The sequence below is a fragment of the Aedes aegypti genome, chromosome 3, assembly GCF_002204515.2.
Source record: "Aedes aegypti strain LVP_AGWG chromosome 3, AaegL5.0 Primary Assembly, whole genome shotgun sequence".
NCBI classification, from domain to species: domain Eukaryota; kingdom Metazoa; phylum Arthropoda; class Insecta; order Diptera; family Culicidae; genus Aedes; species Aedes aegypti.
Window position 1 is genome coordinate 235,711,085 of NC_035109.1, and position 23,379 is coordinate 235,734,463.

The 23,379-nt window shown below is 40.3% G+C and overlaps 1 protein-coding gene across 1 annotated transcript; it reads right to left on the minus strand.

The window, feature by feature from the left end:
- Positions 1-220: 220 nt before the first annotated feature.
- On the minus strand, positions 221-22,086 carry LOC5566442 (phosphoribosylformylglycinamidine synthase). The gene is made up of 5 exons (XM_001650782.2): positions 21,862-22,086; positions 20,092-20,599; positions 12,027-12,788; positions 7,029-9,074; positions 221-927 (listed from the first exon to the last, which is right to left on the minus strand). Exons 1-5 carry the CDS (start codon positions 21,931-21,933, stop codon positions 287-289), a joined length of 4,029 nt encoding a protein of 1,342 aa, XP_001650832.1. The 5' UTR covers positions 21,934-22,086; the 3' UTR covers positions 221-286.
- Between the last annotated feature and the right edge of the window lie 1,293 nt (positions 22,087-23,379).

Sequence of the window (23,379 nt, forward strand, 5' to 3'; positions counted from 1 at the left end):
GTAAGACTGATTCCAAGTTCTTTTGACCTTGCATCATTCATACGTGTAGTGGAAGTCTAGAGTAGAAGCAAAACTTCTGGTCAAAGATGTTGCGTTGCCTACTTCCCAAACTCCAAAACCCCCGGTGTATTATGGAAGGTGTGAGTTTTTGAACTTATGCTGGAGACATGGCCCCTGACCCCCTTGTACATCAATAAAATAAAATAACATTAAAAAAACATAGTAAGAGCAAATTGTAAAGTTTATTGATAGCTTTATGTTACAGACATAATGACATTCACAAAAATCACTTTTCCACACACCAGTTGTAAGCTTCGGCAAACATGGAATGCCAAGGGGAAACCTGGAAATCGAATCCTTCCGAAACGTACGGCCATTGCCACATTTTAGCGCACCGTTCGGGATGTGGCATAACAGCCAAGTGGCGCCCATCAAGCGAACAAACTCCAGCAATACCTTCAACGCTACCATTGGGGTTCATCGGATAGACTTCGGTGGGTTCAGCCTGATCGTTTACGTATTGCATTGCAATGCAGTTATTTTTCTTCAGTTTGTCCAGAACCGGTTCGGATTTGAACGAGAAGCGGCCTTCGCCGTGAGCAACCCAACAGCCCAGAACACTGCCCTTCAGCTTGCGCAGCATAATGGAGTTACTTTCGCCGATTTTCAACGTACTCCAGCGACATTCGAATCTGTTCGACTTGTTCGGCAAAAGTGCCACATCCGGAACGTCGGTGCTATTGGATTGCTCCTCCAAAGATACCCAGCCGATTAATCCCATCAGTTGGCAGCCGTTGCATACGCCGAGCGAGAACGTATCGCTGCGGGTCTTGAAGTGTTTGAACTGCGGCGACAGCACGTCACTGTAGAGAATGCATGCGGCCCAGCCTTTAGCAGAACCAAGAGTATCGGCGTAGCTGAATCCTCCTGTGGTACAGAAAATGAGACAATAACTAACAAATGTAAACTAAGGTTAACAAGTTAACCCATAGACCATGACTTAATTTGTGGGTGTTCTGTTGCAACCAAATAACAAAAACCTCATAACAGTAGCGCAACCAGGATTTGGTTCTAGGGGGGGTTTTGCAAACTCTAAAATACTTTTTGAGAAGATATATTTTTGGTACAAAAAATCTAGTTTAAAAATTTAAGTACATATGTTTTATTTTTGGTATAATGACAGGGTGTCTACTCGTTTAGCAAAATGAAATTCCCTGATATTTCCAGGTTTTTTCCAGGTTTTATAAAAATAATTCCAGGTTCAAGAAATACTGTAATTTTATATGTCTAAAACAAATTAATGAACGGAACTTTCAAGTGCATCAGTATGTGTCTTCTTGAAAGTATTTTTTGTACAGATTATGTACCATTAATTTCCATCGGTCGTTTGGATAACTTAGACAGCTTCATGGGCGCTAAATTAAACTTTATTTGGATATGTGGAAATATATCTGCAATCTAAATTAACACAAATAATTCGTAAAACTTTTGGATCCCGGATCCATTTTTTTATGATAGAAACACGGATTATCAAGCCCCTGGGTAATCGCGTTCGACCGTATAACATTTGACTGTGGTAATATGATTAAATTATAAATGTTTGCATTTCATTCGAAAAAGTTCTAAATTAGTCATGATTGTTACGAAATTTCAAATTGATTGTTGTTCAAGTTCCAGTTTACTTTTCGAATTTTTTTTTTCTGATGTTAATTTTAAAAATGAATGAGTTTCTTGAAAATATGAAATTTAGAAACCTCTTTCCAGGAAAAAAGAGATTAAAAAGTAACCAAAAAGAGACCGAAAAGAGACAAAACAGTAATCAAAAACCGAAACCTAAAAGGAACCAGGACAAAATGGTTTAATCAGACCAGACATTTCTCTGAAAATATTTTTAAAACTTTTTTTCAAATATTCTTTTTTTTGCGACATTACGATGACATACCAGCAGATGTGCCAGTAAAGGACAAACATTCATTGATGTATTACGACGACATAACGAAAGGGATGGATTCATATCTATATTTAAGATATTCACTCTCCAAAAATTTTCCTAAGAAATTCCTCCAAATATTTGGTTTTTTATATCTCAAAATAGAACCAAGATTTTTCCAAACATTATCACAAAAAATACCACAAGGCTTTCATCAGAAATTTCTTCACATATTATTTCAAATATTTTTTGTAAAAAACCCTTAGTCCTCGAGGATTTTATCCGGTGATTCTCCAATTAGTTTTTTCTAGAACATCCTCCAGGACTCCCGTTTAAAACATGTTGTAATATTCAACTATAAATTTCTCCAGATGCCTCCAAGGATTTCTCAGGATTTTCTACAAAATTGTTCTTTAGAATTTTTATTAGATTTTGACTACAAATTTCTCTGAGGATACCTTCAGGATTGCTCCTAGGATTTCTTCTCGGAAATTCTTCTATTAATTCTAAGATATTTTTCAAGGAAGTTTTCAAAACCTTTTTCTCAAGCATTCTTCCAGGAGTTTTCACCAAGGAAATTTGAATGTAATTTCACAGAAAGCTGAGAAATTAAAAAAAAATCCTTGACGTAAATTTATGGGTATCTTCTGTTACAGTTACTTATGTAATTTCTTAGGCCACCCTTGATTAAAGAGGATTTTCAGGAAGACTTACTCTTGAATAACTTTTAGAAGATTTCCAAGATTATTGCTACGATTAGGGTTCCTAGTACCGTTCTCTTTTGACGAGTATCGGTTCTACGGTACTGTCACTCTCAGTACCGGTAGTACCGGTAAAATACCGGTACTGGAAGATTTTTTGCAATCAATATAAAGCATACAGTATTGGACACAAAAAATTGCAACTTTTTCAAATTCGTCAATAAACACAATTTTTATTCATTTTTAAGAATTATCACACTAACAAAATATGGTGTTAAATGATGAGTTAGCCGTTCTTACTTTATAACTCCGAAAGGATTCAAATACGACGTCCATCGGTTTCGGGTTTTCTAGATCCCCTCTCCACATTCTGTCACGTTTTTCCAAATACATAATACATACACTGTAACACTTCTGTAGACTCCTCCCCTTCCCTAAATGATGGACGCCATTTTTGAATGACCCCTCATGAAATACTAAAAAAATATGTTGAAATTCTAGTTTTGTCTGACTTGATGAACCACATTCATTCAAATCTGTCCTTTAACCATCCACAGTTTACCATTTTCTAGGAAACACGCAGAAAATTCTTGCATGATTGACATAACTTTTCCGATAGTTGCTTTAACATGCCAGGATACAATTGTTACAAGCATATTTTCGGTGGTTCTAAACTGACAGCATGGTTTGCCCATTCACTTTTGCGTTTGTTTCTGTCTTCCATCTCATGATTATTTCAATTATATTATTGTTGAATTAGCTTTCCACACATTTTTACCTTGAAACGTTATGAGCTGTACCGCGAAAAACCGCTGTTTACCAACAAGCGATGTTGGACTAGATGTAAGTTAATGCGCTCTCACTCTCAAGATAGTGGTTTGAATTCCTGCTCCCATTTTAATTTACATTTTGTCGCGTTTTTGCAATGTCGATAAAGAAGATTCGTGACGGTTTTGACAACACAACATCAACATCAATATCTATGATTGATTCAATTATTTTGTGTAGTTGAACCAATCATACCAAATAGTTAAACCAACCATAGATATTGTTGAATCAATTTTAATGTATGGTTGACTGAAATCCAATGTGATTGATCTACCAGCAAATATGATTAACTGGACAATTCTTTTTTCTCAGTGAAGTCTTAAAAGTTGCAGATGTTTTGTGTAATAAGGTATGTGGTGCGGAAAACGTTCAAAATTAATCATTTATTGACTTTTTTCATTAATAAATTAGGATTTGAAAGTGCAACGCGTGTTCAGTTCAATGATTAACTGTCATACGTGTCCATCCGGATCTTTCTCGAATTGTTGCATCGTGAAATGTCAACACATATTTCGCTTAAAACACAATTGTAATACACCGAATTAATGTAATTAATCCGAACAGTTGCCATAATTGAAGCATTTTTAAATGCTTCAATATTCTGCAACCTTTATTATTTTTGTGCCTATTTGTCTAGAAGGCTCGATATTCACAATCAGCAGGTTTATTTGTATTTGAAAATCGATAATTTGTTAATCCTGTTGGTAAGAATGTAAGAATAGGATCTTCTGAATCATTTCTGTCAATAACTTCACCCTCCATTTTTTTAAATGTCCAAAACATGTTTTTAGCGGAAACAAGAAGCAAATAATGAGCGTGCTTCTAACGTTTTTATGTACGGAGATAAACCATACTTAGTGCTTAAAAGATGATAATTAGAATAAGCAATTATGTAATACGTTCGTTGATCGACCTGAGAGATTCGCCATCAACCCAAATTATGTACCATTTATTGTGAAGGAATTTATTGAATCAAACGATTATTAGATTTTTCATCAGTACCGGGCCCAGATAGCCGTAGCGGTAAACGCGCAGCTATTCAGCAAGACCAAGCTGAGGGTCGTGGGTTCGAATCCCACCGGTCGAGGATCTTTTCGGGTTGGAAATTTTCTCGACTTCCCTGGGCATAAAGTATCTTCGTACCTGCCACACGATATACGCATGCAAAATGGTCATTGGCACAGTAAGCTCTCAGTTAATAACTGTGGAAGTGCTCATAAGAACACTAAGCTGAGAAGCAGGCTCTGTCCCAGTGGGGACGTAATGCCAGAAAGAAGAAGAAGATCAGTACCGAAAATACCGGTACTCAATGCTTGCCAATACCGTTATTTCGGTACCAAAATATAGTCGGTAGTACCGGTACTTTCGGTACCGGTACTCCCGGTACCAAAACCCTAGCTACGATAATAAAATAAAAAGAAAAATCATAATATCTCGCAGGATATTGCGCAGGATCTCCTGGAACACAGGACGAAATTACTAGAAAATTGTGTAGGAATAATCATTCCTACAGTCGAAGGATTTCATAGAAAAAATTGCTGTGGTGTTAAATTGTGTGGAACCTTAAAAGAAATTTTCAATATTCCATGGGGATTTTTCGAGAAATTCATTGAAAAATGTTTGGATGAACTCCAGTGATCCTTGGATGAAATGCTGGAGAAATTCCTAGAAAAAAACTCTAAAGAAACTTAATAATGAAACACAGGTCGAATTGAGGAAATTATTTGAAATGTTCTCAATATATTGACTCGAATAACGCCTCGAGGAGCTTTTGGATCTATTCTTTGGAATAACCGTAGACAAAATGGCGTTGAAATTCTTGTCAAGTTTTCTTGGGAGAAATTCTGTGGGAAACTTTGGATATCTCTTTGATTAACGACTGTAGAATTCGGTTGGATAGTTAGTGAAAAAATATCTGGAGGAAGTCCTAAGATAGTATTTGTTCAAAGTACTGCCTGAGAAAAAATTCTAGAGGTATCAACGTTGAAATGTTCAAGGATTTCCTGAAGCAAATTATGGAGGAATTGCTGTAAGCATCCTATGAAAAAAATGCTGAAGCAATTTCTTGAAGAATTCATAATAAAATCTCTGGAGAAACCACAAGGATATTTCCTGAGGCTGTTCTCGAGAAATACGAGAAGAAATTTTGCATCTCAGTCATCTGCAAGCAAGATAAGGAAAGAAAAGAGACTTTAGATACTATTTTGATTCAAATAGAGACTTCAGACACCTTTTATCAAAAATAGAGACTTTTTAGAGACTTGCAAAAAAATGGTATCTAAAAAGAAACCAGCCGTAGATATGTTAATCCTTTACCGAATAAATTTAGATACATTAAAAACATCAATCATGTTTTGATTAGCTGATGAAATTCCATACTCGAAAGAATTCTCACTGAACAGCTCATACAGTTTTTGGAGAGCGGCGCAGCCGAATTTTTTTCGAATGAAGATAGTTTTCTGGCAATTAATGATAGCTCTGGGTTATAACGCAAAAATCCTTTGTCGTGAACATATTCTATCATGAATTACTGCTTCAAAATAATTTCCCTGATTGTGATCGAAATTCCCTGAGAATTCCAGGTTTTTTCCAGGTTGAATAAAATTCCCTGATAATTCCAGGTTTTCCAGGTTTTTCCAGGTAGTAGACACCCTGAATGAATTGAGAAATATATCAATCAACTAGCGTGATGCTATTTATCCGCTCTTCTTCTGTGTTGTTCCTTATATGTTTGTCCTTTGTTGTTTTCTATATGCTTGAGTTTTTCAACAATGAGAATGACTTCGAGGATAATCTTTAAGCGCAACAATTTGCAATCATTGACAATATTGTTTGACGCTGCAGCCATATTTCTTATGGACAAGTGCAAGTCACATATTTTCAAGTTTTAAATACATTTCAATTTTTTGATTTACAAAAAAAAAAAATTCATTATCCACACTTACAAAATCTAAAAATTGTAAAAATTCTCAAAAGGGCAGTTTTTTTTCTCCGTAATCTTAAAAAAAACAATGAATTCGTATGCTCTGAAGGTCGCCAAATTTAGCAAAATGCTGCAACTATACAAAATTTTATATTTGGGTTACGGGACCAATTCAAAGGTTCCAGTATATGTAAAGGTTTGACAAACTATAGACACAATGCCTTCAGTTTGTTTTTTTTAAAGTCTAGTTAATTTTGTTATTCATCAACTTATTTTAGTAATAATTCGCATTAAGTTTTGTTTTTATCAAACTCCCTGAAGATTTTAAGAGTTAAAATAGACACAGCTTAGAAGAATATAACTGTGAAAACCACTTATATAATAATTTTTCGGCTCTGGGGGGGGGGGGGGGTTGACCCCCCCCCCCTTGGTTGCGCCACTACCGCATAAGGAATTGGTTTCCATCTACGCGGTTCCGCCCACATGAAAACCTTTTAAGTCCTACATGGAAAACGCGTAGATGAAGTACGTCCTACATCGAGGGATAGCTGTATAAAGATTTATCATGACTTTGTAGCTTTATGGTAGCCAACGCTTCTAATGGAATCAAATATAACTTTTTTGTTGAACCTATAAGCACACTTACCCGGGAAAATAACACCACGGTAGTTGTCCAGACATGTTTTTCCAGTCAACAGATCACTCATCGTAACGTCGTGCACTTCGAAATTAGCCTCGTATAGAGCGGCGCACATTTCACGGTCGCCATTAGTGCCCTCCTCGCGTATCACAGCCACTTTCGGTTGAGAACTGATGGCTTTGGAAGCGTAAAGCACATCAGGATTGATGCTGCATTTGTAGGTTGGCCCGGTCCTGTAGTCGAACGTTTCGTACTCTTGCACAGCGCACGTTTCATCGGCTTGAAGCTTTTCGATCTCGAAACTAGTTCGCTCCCACTGCTTGAACAGATTGATGATGCTGGCTTTAACTACTTGAGATCCATTCATGATAACCGAGGCTGAGTCGCTTCCGTGGATGTCAGTTTTGTATGCATGGCCAATGGCAATGCACGGCACTCCTGTCGATCGATAGGCGTCCAACACATTGGAAACGTTCTTAGTATCTACCTCAAGAACCCAGCCACACTCTTCTGCGAAACAGATGTGTTTGGCAGCTTCATCTAGTGTTTCAAAATGCTTGCCAAATTTCTTGTATACTTCCGTTAGATCCAGTTTGATGCCTGTCAGTCCAGCGAAAGCCATTTCCAAAACGCATGTCAATAGACCACCATCGCTGACATCATGGCCAGATAGAAGTGTTCCAGCTTTCAACAGTTTTTGTGTGACGTTGAATGCTTGCACTAGAGTCTCGGCTTGTTGGACATCCGGTGAATGCATGCCGAGATGTCCGTAACACTGAGCAAACACGGAACCACCAAGCCTGAACTTAGTTTCAATGGATACAAATAGCAGTGAAGTTTCCACTCCCAAAGACGCAGCCTTCAAATCTGGAGTTACTTTCACCCGAATATCCGGGCAAGGAGCGTACGCGGAAATTACAAGTGTTCCGGGGCTTTTAACAGTTTCTGTATTAACACGTGCTGCCATGGAAAGAGAGTCTTTGCCGCCATCAACCGCTATATGCAACTTTGCCATAATGTCGCACATGGCCTTGCATGCATCTACCAACTTAGCACCTTCGCCGTTGAGCTTTGCAGCCCACATCCAATTGCCGGAGCATTTCACATCGGCTAGCTGTGAGATTCCCGCGAATACCAAATTCGATACCGCCTCAGCCACCGACATGCGAGCTCCAGCTGCGCTATTCAAAATACCTTTGATGGGTTGTGTTCCGATTGACGAAGCGATTCCTTCAAATCCGAAATGAGACACTGCACAGATTGAATAGTCTGCAAGGGGCGTGTGGAGCGGTCCAACGCATTGCTGCTGTGCAATCAGACCAGTAACGCAACGATCGACTTTATTCGTCAGATAACGTTTGCTTCCTACGGTTATGGTAGACAACACGCGGTTCAATGCATCCGTCAAGTTGATATTGCTCACATTTATGTCATTGAGTTTCATTGGCTTTCGTTGCAACTTGAACTCCTTTCGTGGCATTTTACCCAAGACGTTATCCAAGTGCATATCGAATGGTAGATCAACGAAGTTTTTCGGGTTGTCTCTTTTGGAGTACTTACTAGAATCAAACTTCTCATCCACAAGAGTCACATAACCGTTTCCGGTGACATATCCGACGAAGCTGATTGGACATCTCTCTCGTTCACAGATATCCAACAGTAGCTGTCTATGCTCTGGAGCAATCAACACGGCATTATTTTCCTGGTACTCTGCTCCCCAAAGTTCCATGATCGTGATCGTGGGATCTCCCAACGTGAACTCCTTAGAGAATATTACAGCACCGGCACAACCGGGCTCGACCAACTCTTTCAGGACGTTTCCATTTCCGCCGGCACCCTGGTCATGGATGGCTAGAATTGGATTACTATCGCCCATTTCGATGCAAGCTCGCACTACGCGATTCAGTTTATTCTCCATTTCAGCGTCACCACGCTGAACGGCGTTGAAGTCCAGTTCGCTGTCGTTATCTCCTTGGATTTCCACTGAACTTGCAGCGCCACCACCGACTCCAATGCGGTATACTGGACCGCCAAGCTTCGTTAGCAGCATACCTGTGGAAGATAAAAAAGGGATTTCTGTTAAAATTTTTAAATTACAATGTCTATTGGGTTGGCAACAAGGGCATTTGTTGCGCCTCTACCCTTAAGTTACGGCACTGCACTGATTGAAGTTGCCGATTGGCAATTATTTTTATTTTTCATTCCAAATGTAAACATCAATGTGAATACACGCGTTTCTAAACTTTTTATTATTAATTAAAACGACGTATTGTGTTTTTCTTCCTGGTTGACCCGGAACCTTTCAGATTATGGGCCCAGGAACGCCTGGAAGACGCTGAGGGGACTCCGATGAGGGACCACGAGGAAGCACCTGGACGAGCAGACATGACCGGGATGAGGAGCCAGAATCTAGAGTCTGGTAGAGGTTGGTAAATGCTGGGCATGGCGAAACATTGTTACCTCGCGTACCTGAACGAATAAAATAGACCATTCTGTGTAGTCCTTAGCCTCCTACACAACAACTCCTATCTCAACCTCCTCGCGGTACTGACCGGGGTACGAGCAACCTTAGGGTAATCAACCCTGGTGTGAACTACTGTCGTATGCTTACAGAAAAAAAGGGGCAGGTTTGCTTCTGCTAACATGGGGCGTTTGTACTCGATGTTAGAAGCGGTACACAACAGCGTCTGTTCCTATGTCAGGAGCGGCTGATCATCATCCGAGTGCCATTGAAGGATTCCAAGCTAAGCTGTGCACTATGGCACTCCGAACAATTAGGGAGAATGGTCCTCCGGAAATCTAGAAGTTTGGTGTCAGCCTCTGCAAGCCGGCCGTAAACAATCAAGCAAGTAATAATCAACGAGAGAATACGAACCGGGATAATCGGCGAAGACCACAGCGTCGTAAAGAGACTTGCGATTGAAAACGGTACGTGGAACTGTAAAGCTCTCAACTTCATCGGGAGCACACGCATACTCGCCGATGTGCTGAAGGACCGCGGATTCGGCTTCGTAGCGTTGCAGGAAATGTGTTGGAAGGGATCAATGATGCGAACGTTTAGAGGTATGGTATGGTTATCTACCAGAGCTGCGGCAACACACACGAGCTGGGAACAGCTTTTATAGTGATGGGTGATATGCAGAGGCGCGTGATCGGGTGGTGGCCGATCAATGAGAGATTGTGCAAGTTGAGGATCAAAGGCTGCTTCTTCAACTTCAGCATAATGAACTTGCACAGCCTCTCTCCGGAAGCACAAAGACGCTTTTTACGCGCAGCTCGAACGCGAGCACATCGACTCCGATCACTGGTGATGATTAAGGTGATTATAGAACGAAGCCACACCTCAAATTTTCAAGAGCACAAGACTTGAGAACCAAACAGCGCTCCGCGTTAAAAATCTATCCCATTGGTCACCACCAGGAAGCAAGCAAGTTGATTGGTTTTTCAATGCGATCTGTTGTCAGATACTCTCGTCTTGTGCACTTGAAAATTGAAAGTTTGGCTTCGTTTTATAATCACCTTAAACTGCGCCCAAACCTCTCCGTCGTTAACAACGTACGGTACCAACGGTCGCCCCGATATGACCTAGAGCGGCTTAAGCAACCGAATGTCGCACCTGCATACGCTCGAGGCTGCATTACCGGAAGAGGGTTAGCTGAATGAAGCCCCTCTTGATGACTGCTGGAGAACAGTGAAAGCAGCCATCAACAATGCAGCTGAGAGGAACGTCGGGTACGTGGGACGAAGCCAACGGAACGATTGGTTCGACTAGGAATGTAGGCAGATTCTGGAGGAGAATGCTGCAGCAAGGGACTCGGCAGAACGTGGAGCGTTATAGACGGAAACGGCAAGAGCAGACCCGCCTCTTTCGGGAGAAAAAACGCCGCCTGGATGAGACGGAGTGCGAGGAGATGGAACAGCTGTGCGCGGTCTCAAGAAACACGTAAGTTCTATCCGAAACTCAACGCATCCCGCAACGGCAGGATAGGTGCATTTTGACGGACGAGCGTGAGGTGATCGAATGATGGAAGTAGTACATCGACGAACACCTGAATGGTGCTGGGAACACAGGCTATGAAGATTGAGAAAACGGAGGAAATGCCTTCATCAAGTTAGATTGTGAGAACTTTCGAGCGATCATCATTCTAAATCGGCCTACAAAGATGGAATAGTTTCAAAGAATAGCCAGCTTCTCCGTCAGTAGCTAGACGAGCATTTGGGATAAACGTTTCTAAGGACCTCTACAGTTTGAACGACCTTTCCACGAAAAAAAAGCTATAACCACAATGGCGTGGACTGTGATTAGCACTGGTCAACGACGAAGAAACGATAGTTCGATGAAGAGTGCCAGAGAGTGACAGACGTGGATAAAGCCGCTGGCAGCTGCATGCTTAGGGCCGATACTCCACTAAACAGAAAGTGGCACAGGGCAGCGAGCTGAAAAAGGCGAATCTACCGCAGGAAGGAAAGTCATAACGAATAATGTGTGATAGCTGATGTACCGAAACAATATTTGGCTGACCGATAAAACGCCGGTGGCTGTCAGTTGAAGATGCATTTTCAGCAGCTGTTGAACGTTGAAAATGAAAATGTTGCAAGAGATCGGATGAACATAGATGATAGTGGTCGAACTGTGAACCCTACATCCATAGAAGAGGTTGAAAAGACCATAGCGAACTGAAAGACTTGAAAACTGCTGGAAGGGACGAGATCCTGGTGGAGCTTCTCAAACACGGAAGTGAACAGCTTTACCAATCGATCCATAGGCATATCGAACTTATAGGAATCGACGGCAGGGAAGTGAAGAAGGTCTCCATGCCTGAGAGGCAGCGAGTATAGGCTTCATTTGTATTAAAACGAAGTACATAGTTGCAAGTAGTGATACAGATAGACATAGGTTGCTCAATGTGCAGCACCAAACAGATATCCCATCATGACAAATTTGTAGAGGGAATTCAAAATTCTAATGACTTATCTACTAATTTTCAATTTTCCTTTACTAACCTGGTTCCGGATCAATTTTGTTGATTAGCTTCGAGTCCATCGTTCCGATTCCGCCGCTGAACAGAATGGGCTTCACATATTCCAACCGTTCATTGTCGTTGGTTACCATTCCGAACGATATCGTGAAACCAGACACGACAGGTTCCCCAAACTTGTTACCATAGTCCGACGCACCATTACTGGCTTCAATTAGGATTTTCAGAGGCTTTGAAAAGGATGGAGGATACTCAAGTTGCTTCTCATAGGGCAGCTCGTAACCGGGGATGTTCAGCATTCCCACGCAGTAGCCGACGGTGCCACAGATCGGTAATCCACCACGTCCTATACTTTGGACATCGCGAAGGCGGCCTCCGGTCCCTGTAGTAGCCCCGCTGAACGGAGATAGCGCTGTTGGCATGTTGTGGGTTTCGGCCGTGAATATAAGATCCGAACTTATTGGCTTGACCTCCAATGGACCTGGTTCGGCATGGGTGCTTGCCGTCAGAATTTGATGCGTGAAGCCTTTGATGGCGCTGCTGTTGTCGCTGAACTTCACCGTATTGTTCGGATTGGAAAACTTTTGCGTGTCGATAATCATATCGATCAGTGATTTTTTCTCTTCAACTCCATCGACGATCATTTTGCCTTTGAAAAACCAGTGGCGCGAGTGTTCACTGTTGCACTGGGCACAATCGAAAAGTTCCACGTTCGTTGGGTTCCTCTTCAGAACATCACGGAAAAGATTGGTGTAGTACTGAAAATCCCAGTCGTCAAATGCGAGACCTAAACAGGGAGAGAGAAGAGTATTATATTATAGCGTGTTAACGATAGAAGACAAGGATACTTTATTTGATGAATTATTGTGTTCCTGGAACGGTGTAATATATTAATTTTTTTTTACCTCTCGAGCATTCAAAAATGGCTTAAACTTTCACATGATTTGATCAAACTATTCGTTTTTGTTGTTTAGGTTAAACACAAAAATAACCCTAAACATAAGAAAGAACATTATCAATACCGAAATTATTACAAGCTTTGTTGGTTCGTATTCGTTAGTACATAAAAACTTGTTTCTATGGATAATTTTTCTTCTTATTATTTCTGGTATTACGTCCCCACTGGGACAGAGCCAGCTTCTCAGCTTAGTGTTCTTATGAGCACTTCCACAGTTATTAACTGAGAGCTTACTGTTCCAATGACCATTTTTGCATGCGTATATCGTGTGGCAGGTACGAAGATACTCTATGCCCTGGGAAGTCGAGAAAATTTCCAACCCGAAAAGATCCTCGATCGGTGGGATTTGAACCCACGACCCTCAGTTTGGTCTTGCTGAATAGTTGCACGTTTACCGCTACGGCTATCTGGGCCCCAATGGATAATTTTTATACAAGGGAAAAATCTGGTTGCTCATCCATATATTAGTATGGATAGCGCCACGTTTGCCAGGTGCTTGTGTTTGCTGGCAATTACAGCAGAGCTGTTAGACATCATCCTCGATAGCGCCGCTATAGCCGTAGCTGCCGTTTTACAGGCATATTCAAGCTGAGCTTGTCATCGATCATTACCCCAAGATGCCTGAGGGATCGCATGGACTCTATGGTGCAATCACCTTCCGAGATAAGCGCCTGTTGCTCAGACTTGCGGTTGTTGCCGACCACCACCTCAGTCTTGTGACGGGCCAGTCCTAGTTTCCTAGACCTTATCCATTCCTCAACTATATGGAGATAGAGTGGGCTACTTTCAACTCTTTTCTTCCATCGATTCGTCATAGAGCACTAGGGTGATGTCGTCGGCGAAGCCAACACCCGTCGGAAGGGGCAGCCTCAGTACGTCATTGTACATCACATTTCATAACATCGGGCCCAGGATTGAACATTGAGGTACTCCCGCGTTGATTCGAACACTTTTCTACCCCTCCTCTGTGTCATGTAGTAGAATCCTATCATAGCATTCTAGAGGCTTACACAACTGCACCGGTACCTTGATGCGGTGTAGTGCGTGGGCTATCGCTTCCCAGCTTGCGCTGTTGAACGCATTCTTCACATCCAGAGTGACAACCGCACAGTAACGGATGTCGCTCCTTTTACGCTCGATTGCCAGCGCAGCTGTCTGAACGACCGACTGGATAGCATCCAGAGTAGATTTACCTTTCCTGAATACAGACTGGCTGTTGGACAGGCCGTCCGCACCTTCCGTATGGACCGATGCACGAGTTCACTATCTGACGTTTGAGCGGTGCCGTGTTATTTATGTGACCATGGCAACGAGTGAATTCGGCACCGCTCAAACGTCAAATTAGTGAACACGTGCATTTGTCCATACGGTAATAGCCTGTTGAGGATCAACCTCCCCAACAACATAAGGGCCATGGCCTTGAGGGATGATGCGGGAAAAATACATCGATAATCGATCGCAGCAACTCGGGTGACTTCTCAAGGTGCTGTGGCGTCTTTGATCTTAGCCATTACCACTTTGTAGGCGTCTCGGCATGTGATACTTCGTCGTTGAAGCGCGCTGATTTTCAACATCGGGCTTGGGTCGAGTTACATCGCGCTGCCCTCCGCTCGCCCGGTATTATACGACATAGAGCGAATCGATTGATGATCCATATAAGTATAACTGAAACGAGACTCGCGAAGACGGTCTTCTTTTTCTGTGATTGCTGAGTTTTTTTCTTATACCACTTTGTGTTTATACTAATTATGCGCATGCTGTTCAAAACTTCACATGAACCTCTCAGCAAAAAATGATTGAGTTTGCATCGCATCGAATCATAAATAGCCGTTTGAGTGAAATTTCACGCCAGCAAACGTAGCAGACATTAGAAATAATTAATTTTCTGCTTAGATTTATCTGCAACTTTGGAAAAAACTGCTCCGCTCACTGAGGTTTTTAATAACAGTTTACTTTGAACACAATACTTTTCACTTTTTCAGCCATAAAAACGGTGGGCTGCATTTGACATTTCGTGAGAGGGGAATCTGGGCTGTATATGACGTTGATATTTTTCCTCTTCGCGAGTCTCTCTCAGGAGTATAACCGTCATCAACGCGCCAGTTCTTGGTATCTATAAGGTTAGGACTACAGATCGTCACGTCGATAATCGATTGTGCATCATTTCTCCGGTAGGTACTCCACATTTGCCAGCTCTACATTTAATGCGGCCAAGAATTCCAACAATAGTTGGCCTCTTTGGTTGGTGCGGCGACTACCCGATTCCACTGCCCATTCATTAAAATCCCCAGCCATTAGTGGACTACCTCAGAGTTTATATACACAGAGTTGCGCGAAGAGACTTCTTTGAATGCTTGTTCTTCTTCGTCCTCGAAAACAGCCCCTATAGGCCTTTTCATGTGACAGATCCGTCTATGCATTTATTTACATCGGTGGAGGACCGGTGCTAACACGGGCCTGTCATTTTCATAGAAGAAATGTCAAAGTGCTTCCCGAACAGCTGATTTGAGACGTCATTTGAATAGGCCTATCTGTTTTGCTGGGCTGCTCGATAGGTAGACGGTTTGACAGTTCGATAGGTAGATTTGGTTTCACTCTTCGCGCAACTCATCATTCATAGACTCTGGACTACCTAAGCTATAAAAAATCATAACACAATAACGAAAAGCCTTAATAGAGATCAGGCGTCAACAGAAAGATGTCAACCTCTACTTTATGGGAAAAATATAAAAAGAGTGAACAGCAACTAATACCTTTCGAATGAAGCATAAAGATCATCTCTTGGGCTTTCAGGCTATCGACATGGATGGATACACCATCTCCTATGGTGACAGAGGGCCCGATTGGCTTGTCAAATAGATCGGGCCCGGGACATCCTGTCTACTGCGAATCACTGCAGTTGGTATAGGGCATGTCCATAGTCTGGGGACTTTTCTTCATTTCAATACACCCATTTTAAAAACTGCTTCCATCCGTTGATCCACTACTGGAACACGACGGCAACTACTGGTCCAAGGTAGCACATTTTTTGCGTTATTTATTTATTTATTTATATGACTTTTTGATAAAATAAAAAGCTGAAATTTGGCAAATCGACTAAACAAGAGGCGATCTATCCACCAAAAATAGCACATGTCGTTTTTATCGAAAAAATGTACGTTTTATTCCATAGTCCAATTGGTACATTACAGCCATTGGTACCGGCACCCTATCACTACTGTCTGACGATTAGCTAGTTCGGCTATCATCCTGTCGACCATGTAGGAAAACTCCTCAATCGACCACGCCGGGTAAAGTCGGGTAGCATTATGATGTAATCCCTATCCGGCAACTCCAATCTCGACCTCCCCGTGGTACCTGTGGGGTGTTTGTATCAAAACATGCAGACGGAAGAAGGGGGCTATATCGTCTTGCCTTGAACGCTAACAGTCTGATCTAGATCAGACTATATTTTGAGCGCATGCCAGAACAGAGGGAGGAAGCCAACATGAGTTCAAGACGTAATGTCTAAGGCCGGGGACGTAAAGATGAGCCCATGACCTAACGACAAAAGGACTCTGTTGTCGTAGAAATGAGCGAAATGTCTCACACCCTACTAAACACATTAACCTAGCAATAAACCACAGACAAACAGACGTCACACTCTCATCATTGTCTATCGACCACCTTTTTAACGGTCGATTCAAAAATATGGTAGGTGGCCAATCCGCCACCCGCAGCGCTCGCATCGTTTTTGTTCGCGTTTGACATTTACACACTACCGCCATCTGTTGGCCCGTCGGCCAAATACACTAATTCTAGCATTGGGCGTACATGTCCTCGTGACTATGATTTTGATCGAGATTTGTTCTAAGTGTTACGTCTGTTTGTCTGTGAATAAACCATCATAATCAAACACACTAAGGATAGTCATAGCAATTTCACTACCCAATAGCATGAAACACAACTACCTTGAAAAAGGACTATAAAGCATATATAACTTCATGATACTAAGAAATCTTCAATGATTGACCATATAGGGGAACTTACGTATTGTCGGCAGCCTAAGCAGCTGAACTTTGAAGAAGGCAATTATACAGAACAATAAAGCAAAACAATTAGCAGGAGACACCTGAACTACACTTGAGCACTTTTAATATATTAATTATTATGCACAAAACACTATTTTGTTCTCTAAATCATCTATTTTTCCTCACCAAAGTCTCGAGGAACTTGTTCTTTTATCGGTAATGCAATTACTATTGTCGGCAGCTAAATTGTTCTCTTCGGCTATCCAAAACTGTACAAAAACTAGGTTATGTATTGGTAACTTTTCGTATTTGTTGACAATGCCTGAATTTAAACGTCACTCATTATGTTCTACTCGTTGAAAGGGCCAATACTGAAAAATACAGACTACATTGAGAACAGCATTGCAGTTAAATAGAATAGTTGAGAGTCATATTGAATACATAACGCCACTAAATTTGTGCAGACTAACGCGATGTCTACAAATAACGTAACGCTCTAGGGGTGGTGGGGTGGGTGCTGGTTAGTAGGCTCAAACGTTGCGGCTCAAACACAAAATTTATTTTTTTCATACAAAGACCGTTGTGGAGGGGGGAATGGTCGAACACGATTCTCTTGATTTGTTCTTATTGCGTATCAATTCTACACGCGGCGATCAGGACTATAGAAATTCATATACTTTGCCTTAAGAAAGATGGAACGATTATTCCAATACGGAAGCTGTATGTATCGTTTTAGCATCATTTAGTTTAGAAAATTAACTAAATCCCATATTAAGCAATCCAAGGTGGCGGCTTCAGAAAATAGCAGTCAATCGGAATTCAATTTTGATGGCTTTCACTATATTTTATACATTGGGAGTTGTAATGATTCTCTAGTTCAAGGTGAGTAAAACTAGTTCAGATAAATATTATCACGAAATTATACACTTGAACACGATTCATTCGTGCTGTTCGGAATTTGAATCATGGTGCTCGAAATATGAGACGGAATGAACGAATTGTTGGCATTTGAATCAAATTGATGTTACATACTTTTACGTTAGAACAGTAGGGTCGATGTACCAATAGCCGCATAGCTAAGAATAAATATTCGTATAAAATCGGAAAATAACGCTAGCGTCATTATTTTTAAATCATCTGAAAGCTTTTTATCTTGGTTTTGAAGGAAAAATATGAAAACTACGAAAACTCATATGTTTGTATTTATTATCGCTTGTGCCACTGTAGGAATGCTTGTTCCTATAAGGTACCGTGAGGCAAGTGGGTAATGGAATTCGTATAGTTGAGATTCTTCAAATTCTAGAGACTTTAAATTTAAACAAATGAGGTCGTGTATATTTTTCAGCTTGACTCCCACCAAATATAAGCAGCATGCTGAAATTGATTTTTATGAAAAATTAAAGAAAAAATACAGAAAAAGTTTTTGAAAAATATCTCTTTACTTTTCACTTGCCCCAAAAGTGGGGCAAGTGAAAAGTTTACCGTTTTGAACAATAAATTCAAAAACAAACAGTTATATTCACGATTTCTATTAGCTTTAACATTTGTTAAGGCTTCTCAATGAACAATAGCATAAGTAACATGTAAACAAAGAAAATGTTATTCTTTTCACTTGAATTTTCTTTCTGTTCAGTTATGTTAGTTGAAATGATTCGACAACGTTATAACTGCAACATTTCCAATGTTAGTTCTTACATTATAGGACAGCAATTGCATTTCTGCTCTGTAGAATTTCCACCGCTCGTTATTTGTTTTAGAGAAAGTCGGATATGACGTCGGATAACTCTTCGGGAGAAATCAAACGGAATCCTTCAATAACGTATTTAGAATCTTTTTTATGTGGATAGATCTATACCCCATTTTTATGTTTCGAACTAGCTTTACATAGACATTTCACGAGATTTCCCTGTGTTCTCTAATATTGCAACTTTTCAGTCAACGTCTTCCTTTTAATTGGCTGCCCGAAGTAGACATATTAATATTGTAATGTTTGGCAACATCTTTTAGAGAAGTTCCATGATTTCTAATAGCTTTTAACGCTTGAGTATAGTGTTTCTTGAATTATCAGCACGTTATGTTTTTCTATGATAATTGCGAACCATGTTTACTTGTGGCTACTTAAAGAGAAAACACAAATTCAATCTCTAATGATAAACTTTTCACTTGCCCCACCTGATAACAAAATTGACGGTGTTTAAATTTAGTTATTTTTAGGTCTACGTCGAATCAATTCTAAAACTTTTTTATTGCAGTTTGAAACTGTCACAGAGGACAACTAAGAAGTGGTACAAACAATTATTTTCCGCAACTTTTTTCCACTGAAAATATTAAAATAAGATTGTAGCCGCCAACTTGTTACGGAGTAACAGTTGACAGGTTAACAATTTTTCGCTCTATTATGCAATAATGGCTGAAAAATCTCAGAAATCTCTTACCTATCGTAATGTTCTCAATGGCCTCAAAGGTTTACCCATGAGTTTAAAACGTTAATTCACATATTCAGTAAGATATATCAATTGTTTTCACTTACCCCATTTACGCACTTGCCCCGCGGTACCTTAGTAGCACTATTTCTAATTTCTGTGCCTATAGTAGCACTAGCATCACGGCGTTGGCAAAAAACTAATCAAAACCGTATTTTCACAAAGCTTTAATATTTTTCCTTCAAAGTGTGGATCGAAAGCTTTCGTTTGATGTAAAAAAGATCTTAATTCATTAATTATTTCGTATAATAAAAAATAGTTTCTCTCAGTAGTGCTTCTATAGGAACAATAGGTTTACCATATGCGCAAGGGAGCTCAAATTTTAAGCAAAACTAATTATTTCGATCATTTTTCGAACAAAATAAAAATGTGTATCAATGGTACTTAGATAAAAAGCTGCTGACCTTCATGTCAAAACATATTTTGAAAAGATTTATAGCAAAACGGCCGTAAAAAGCCACTAGTGCGACTATAGGGGACTGTCCACTAAGGGAACACTGACACTGTTAAGTTTAAGGCACACCCAACTGTTAAGTTTTGCAAATAAATTAAAATTTTATATAAAACATCAGCTCAAATTAATGCCTATCAGATGCAATCGAAGTCACTGTTGGCCAAAATAAAATGTTGAAAACGTACCTAATTTTTTATCCACTTCCTTGAGTGCCTCCACACCTCGTTCAATAACCGGAACAGTGTACCACTTCTCGTCCGACAGCACAAAGCTTTCATAGAAATCCTTCTGCGGCAAGTTGGCTTTGGTGTACCTGCATTGGGTCATGCGATCGCAAACGATATCCATCAGAGGCGAAAGGTCCTTCTCCGAAAAACGGCTCGAATCGAAGCTGATCAGGTACCGGTAGGACGCCTCGATGCGATCGATGAATCGCAAGCCAACATTGTGACAAATGCTAACGCTGTTGGTCGAATCAGCGGTAGAGAAATTGAACCTTGGACCGATTTCGATCAGCTGCTCATTATCCTTTTCCTTTTCCAGTGCGGAAGTACCCGAAAGGTTGTCCTCTTGTTGAGGTCCCTTCAAAATCCATCGCAACAGCTTCTCGACATCGCGGGGGAACTCGCTGTACTTGGAGTTCTGTACGTGATAACACTTCTCCACTCGTAGATTGATTACGTGCGCATTGACCTGCAATGGTGGGTTAAAGATCAGCATATTATGGTATCATATGTGGGAAGTAATCGCTAAGGGCTTGTTTTGAAAATAATCCAGACTTAGTGGACAGCAACACTGTTCATTGACGCTTGTTTTTCATCTCACTCGACGGCTCAACGTACAATAATACACGTATTGATAAGTCTGTAAAGCTTTCGCAGTTTGCCAACTTCCCTTGGGGGTATGGCTCTGAATAACAAAATGCATTCCATATATTTACTATGAATGGCTGTATGAAGTAGTTGTTTGCTTAAATCGACTCGAAGAAAGCATGAGAAACTTAAATTGCTACTTAAGTAAATTCGGAGCATGAAAATCATTGAAAAGATCCTCGACCTTCGGGATTCGAACCAACGACGCGCAGCTTGACTTTGCTGCCTAAGTATGTTATAATTGAGGCAGATTAATCATTATATGACTAGATCTGGTTAATCCTGAATCAATCTTGTTATATTTATATTAAGACTACATATTTTCCAAAGATTTTCTGGATTCTTTCAAAACTTGATGAGACAATGAAGATTTACATTAAAAAATGTTTGAATCTATGAACATAGAAAATTCTACAAGGTTGTAATGCTTCCATAAAAATGTATCTGAAAAAATCTTTTTAGAGAACGTTGAATTCTATTGTAAGTCGAAGCAATTAAAAACTACCTTTCCTGCATGTTTTAAATTTTTGAAGAATAAGATTTTCTTACAGTTTTTGAAGAGCACTATTGATTATGTTGGATTACAATGGTCATTATAAAAGCTAGAAAATGTAGATTCAGTACAAGAATTAAATTTTTCATTGAGCTTTACTATTTGAATTACAGCGTTATGTAAATATTGAAATGAATATAAACTTCAATTCATCATCTTCATCGACCACATAATTATTTGCCGGTTCAACTCAACAATCTTTCTTATTCTTCCTTATCTGTCAAATTGTTCTTGAGATGGAACTGATTCATGGTTCTATACATCTTGCTGCCTTATCGTACTACTCCTCATAGCAATCAAATAGCTAAACCATTTTTTATTAAGATGACCTCGAAAGTAGAATCGAGTCTGCTATTACAAAAACCTGAATAAGCAAGAACAACACAATCAGAGAATAAGGTTTCACGCCCTTGAAATTGGATCGATGATGTTTCGCTTCCAAGTGAGTATTCACTTATCAAATTCATCAATCCATTCCGATTACGATCACACTTCATGATAACTAATCAACCCGACGAAAGTAAAACTACCTTTTGGAATCTATGCAGAATCCTTTGCCGCTGGTCATCATCGACCGCACTAAAGAACCGAACAATCACCATTTCTACTGTACTTTCTCTGATTCACTTGAAAACGTGTTTGCTTCTGCCGGTGGCTAATCGCGAACTAATACTGCTTCGCAAACATGGTAGGGCTTTTAAGTGCTAGACGCAGGGTACCTATATGACCGACCGGCCCGTTGATAGATTGTTTTGAATCCATACGGCCAAATGTTGGAGAGCACACACATAACGCCCATTCCTTCGCATACACGCATTCAAAGATGTGGTTAGTACTAAACTAAAACTCTCACGGTGGGGCAGTGGTGAAGAATTGAAAAGCCGAGACACAATCTACCTATATTTTCTCACCATTCTTCCCATTTGACATACTACATATATGTGGTGAAAGCAGTTAGCACGTGATTTTCACTTAGAGTTGGGCGATATTGTGTAACCCGAACGTTATTTAGTTATGTATAAAAAATGTTTTTTTTTTCGGCTCCGTTTTGCTCTATGTCGCTCGAGCTTGCCAAAAAACGAGATAAGTAGAAAAAATAACTAACGTAATCCGGGGGGAAATTGATCACTGGGGTGAATTTGATCAGGTCGGTACCAAACTGCATTTCCTTCCAAGGATCCTTAATGTTTTGATGTTATCACATACATTCCATGGTTTCTGTCAGTTTTTCTTAGCTTAGCTTAAGCTTAGCTTAGACTGACTACACATATCAATGGTTGCTATTCCGTGATTGACTGAAGTCAGTGAATATGCACAAAGAATCAACTAGAGTTTCAGCTGGGGTTGGCCGTAATCTTCTTCAGTGTGCATAATTCAGTGCCTCTATTTATACATGGGCAATAACGACGCCAGCCACGTCCTTGCAGTCAGATGGGATTAAGGGGAGGAATGTTAGTGTGTAACCTTTGCTATTTGGAGACCATGTTTTCCACTGCATCTCCATAAAGGTTACTGGGAGGGATGGTTGTTAATGGGGAGGATCGTTGGGTCACAGGATTCACTTTGATAAGCGATTAGACCATGATAAACGATTTTTGTGAGATATAAACATACTTAGGAATATATTTTCAATAGGGTAACGACTGTTTATTTTGTTCTCAAACGCTAACAGTTGGCGCCAGCGGCAAAAATTACAGACAACAACCTTTCGAACATTCAGTTTCTCTTACCGGCCGCCGAGCGGCGACACTGATGTTTGTTTTCCCCTCACTGATCGCGCTACGCTGGATTCTCAAATTTCTCAAACTTTCAACACAAGCGCATGGAAGAATGGTAGTCGGAGAACTGTCAAAACGTATGGAAAATAATGAAATTCGTTAATTGCTTGCAATTAGGAAACTGAATAAAATAGTAGTGATTAGAAATCAAGTGTAAAGTGAATACATAACTTTTTGTGTATAGTTCATCTTCCGTGGCGCTTTCTTTGCTTCAGGATTTCGTTTTTACTACCATTGTAAAAGAGCCATCTATTGCCTTTTCAGTTTGGA

Coding starts and splice junctions, on each gene's coding strand:
- LOC5566442 (XM_001650782.2), bottom strand. CDS start 21,933: ATGGTGATTGTTCGGTTCTTTAGTGCGGTCGATGATGACCAGCGGCAA. Junction 20,600..21,861: donor TTCTGCATAGATTCCAAAAG/GTAGTTTTACTT, acceptor CCACCATTGCAG/GTCAATGCGCACGTAATCAA. Junction 9,075..12,026: donor CAAAATTGATCCGGAACCAG/GTTAGTAAAGGA, acceptor TATCTTCCACAG/GTATGCTGCTAACGAAGCTT.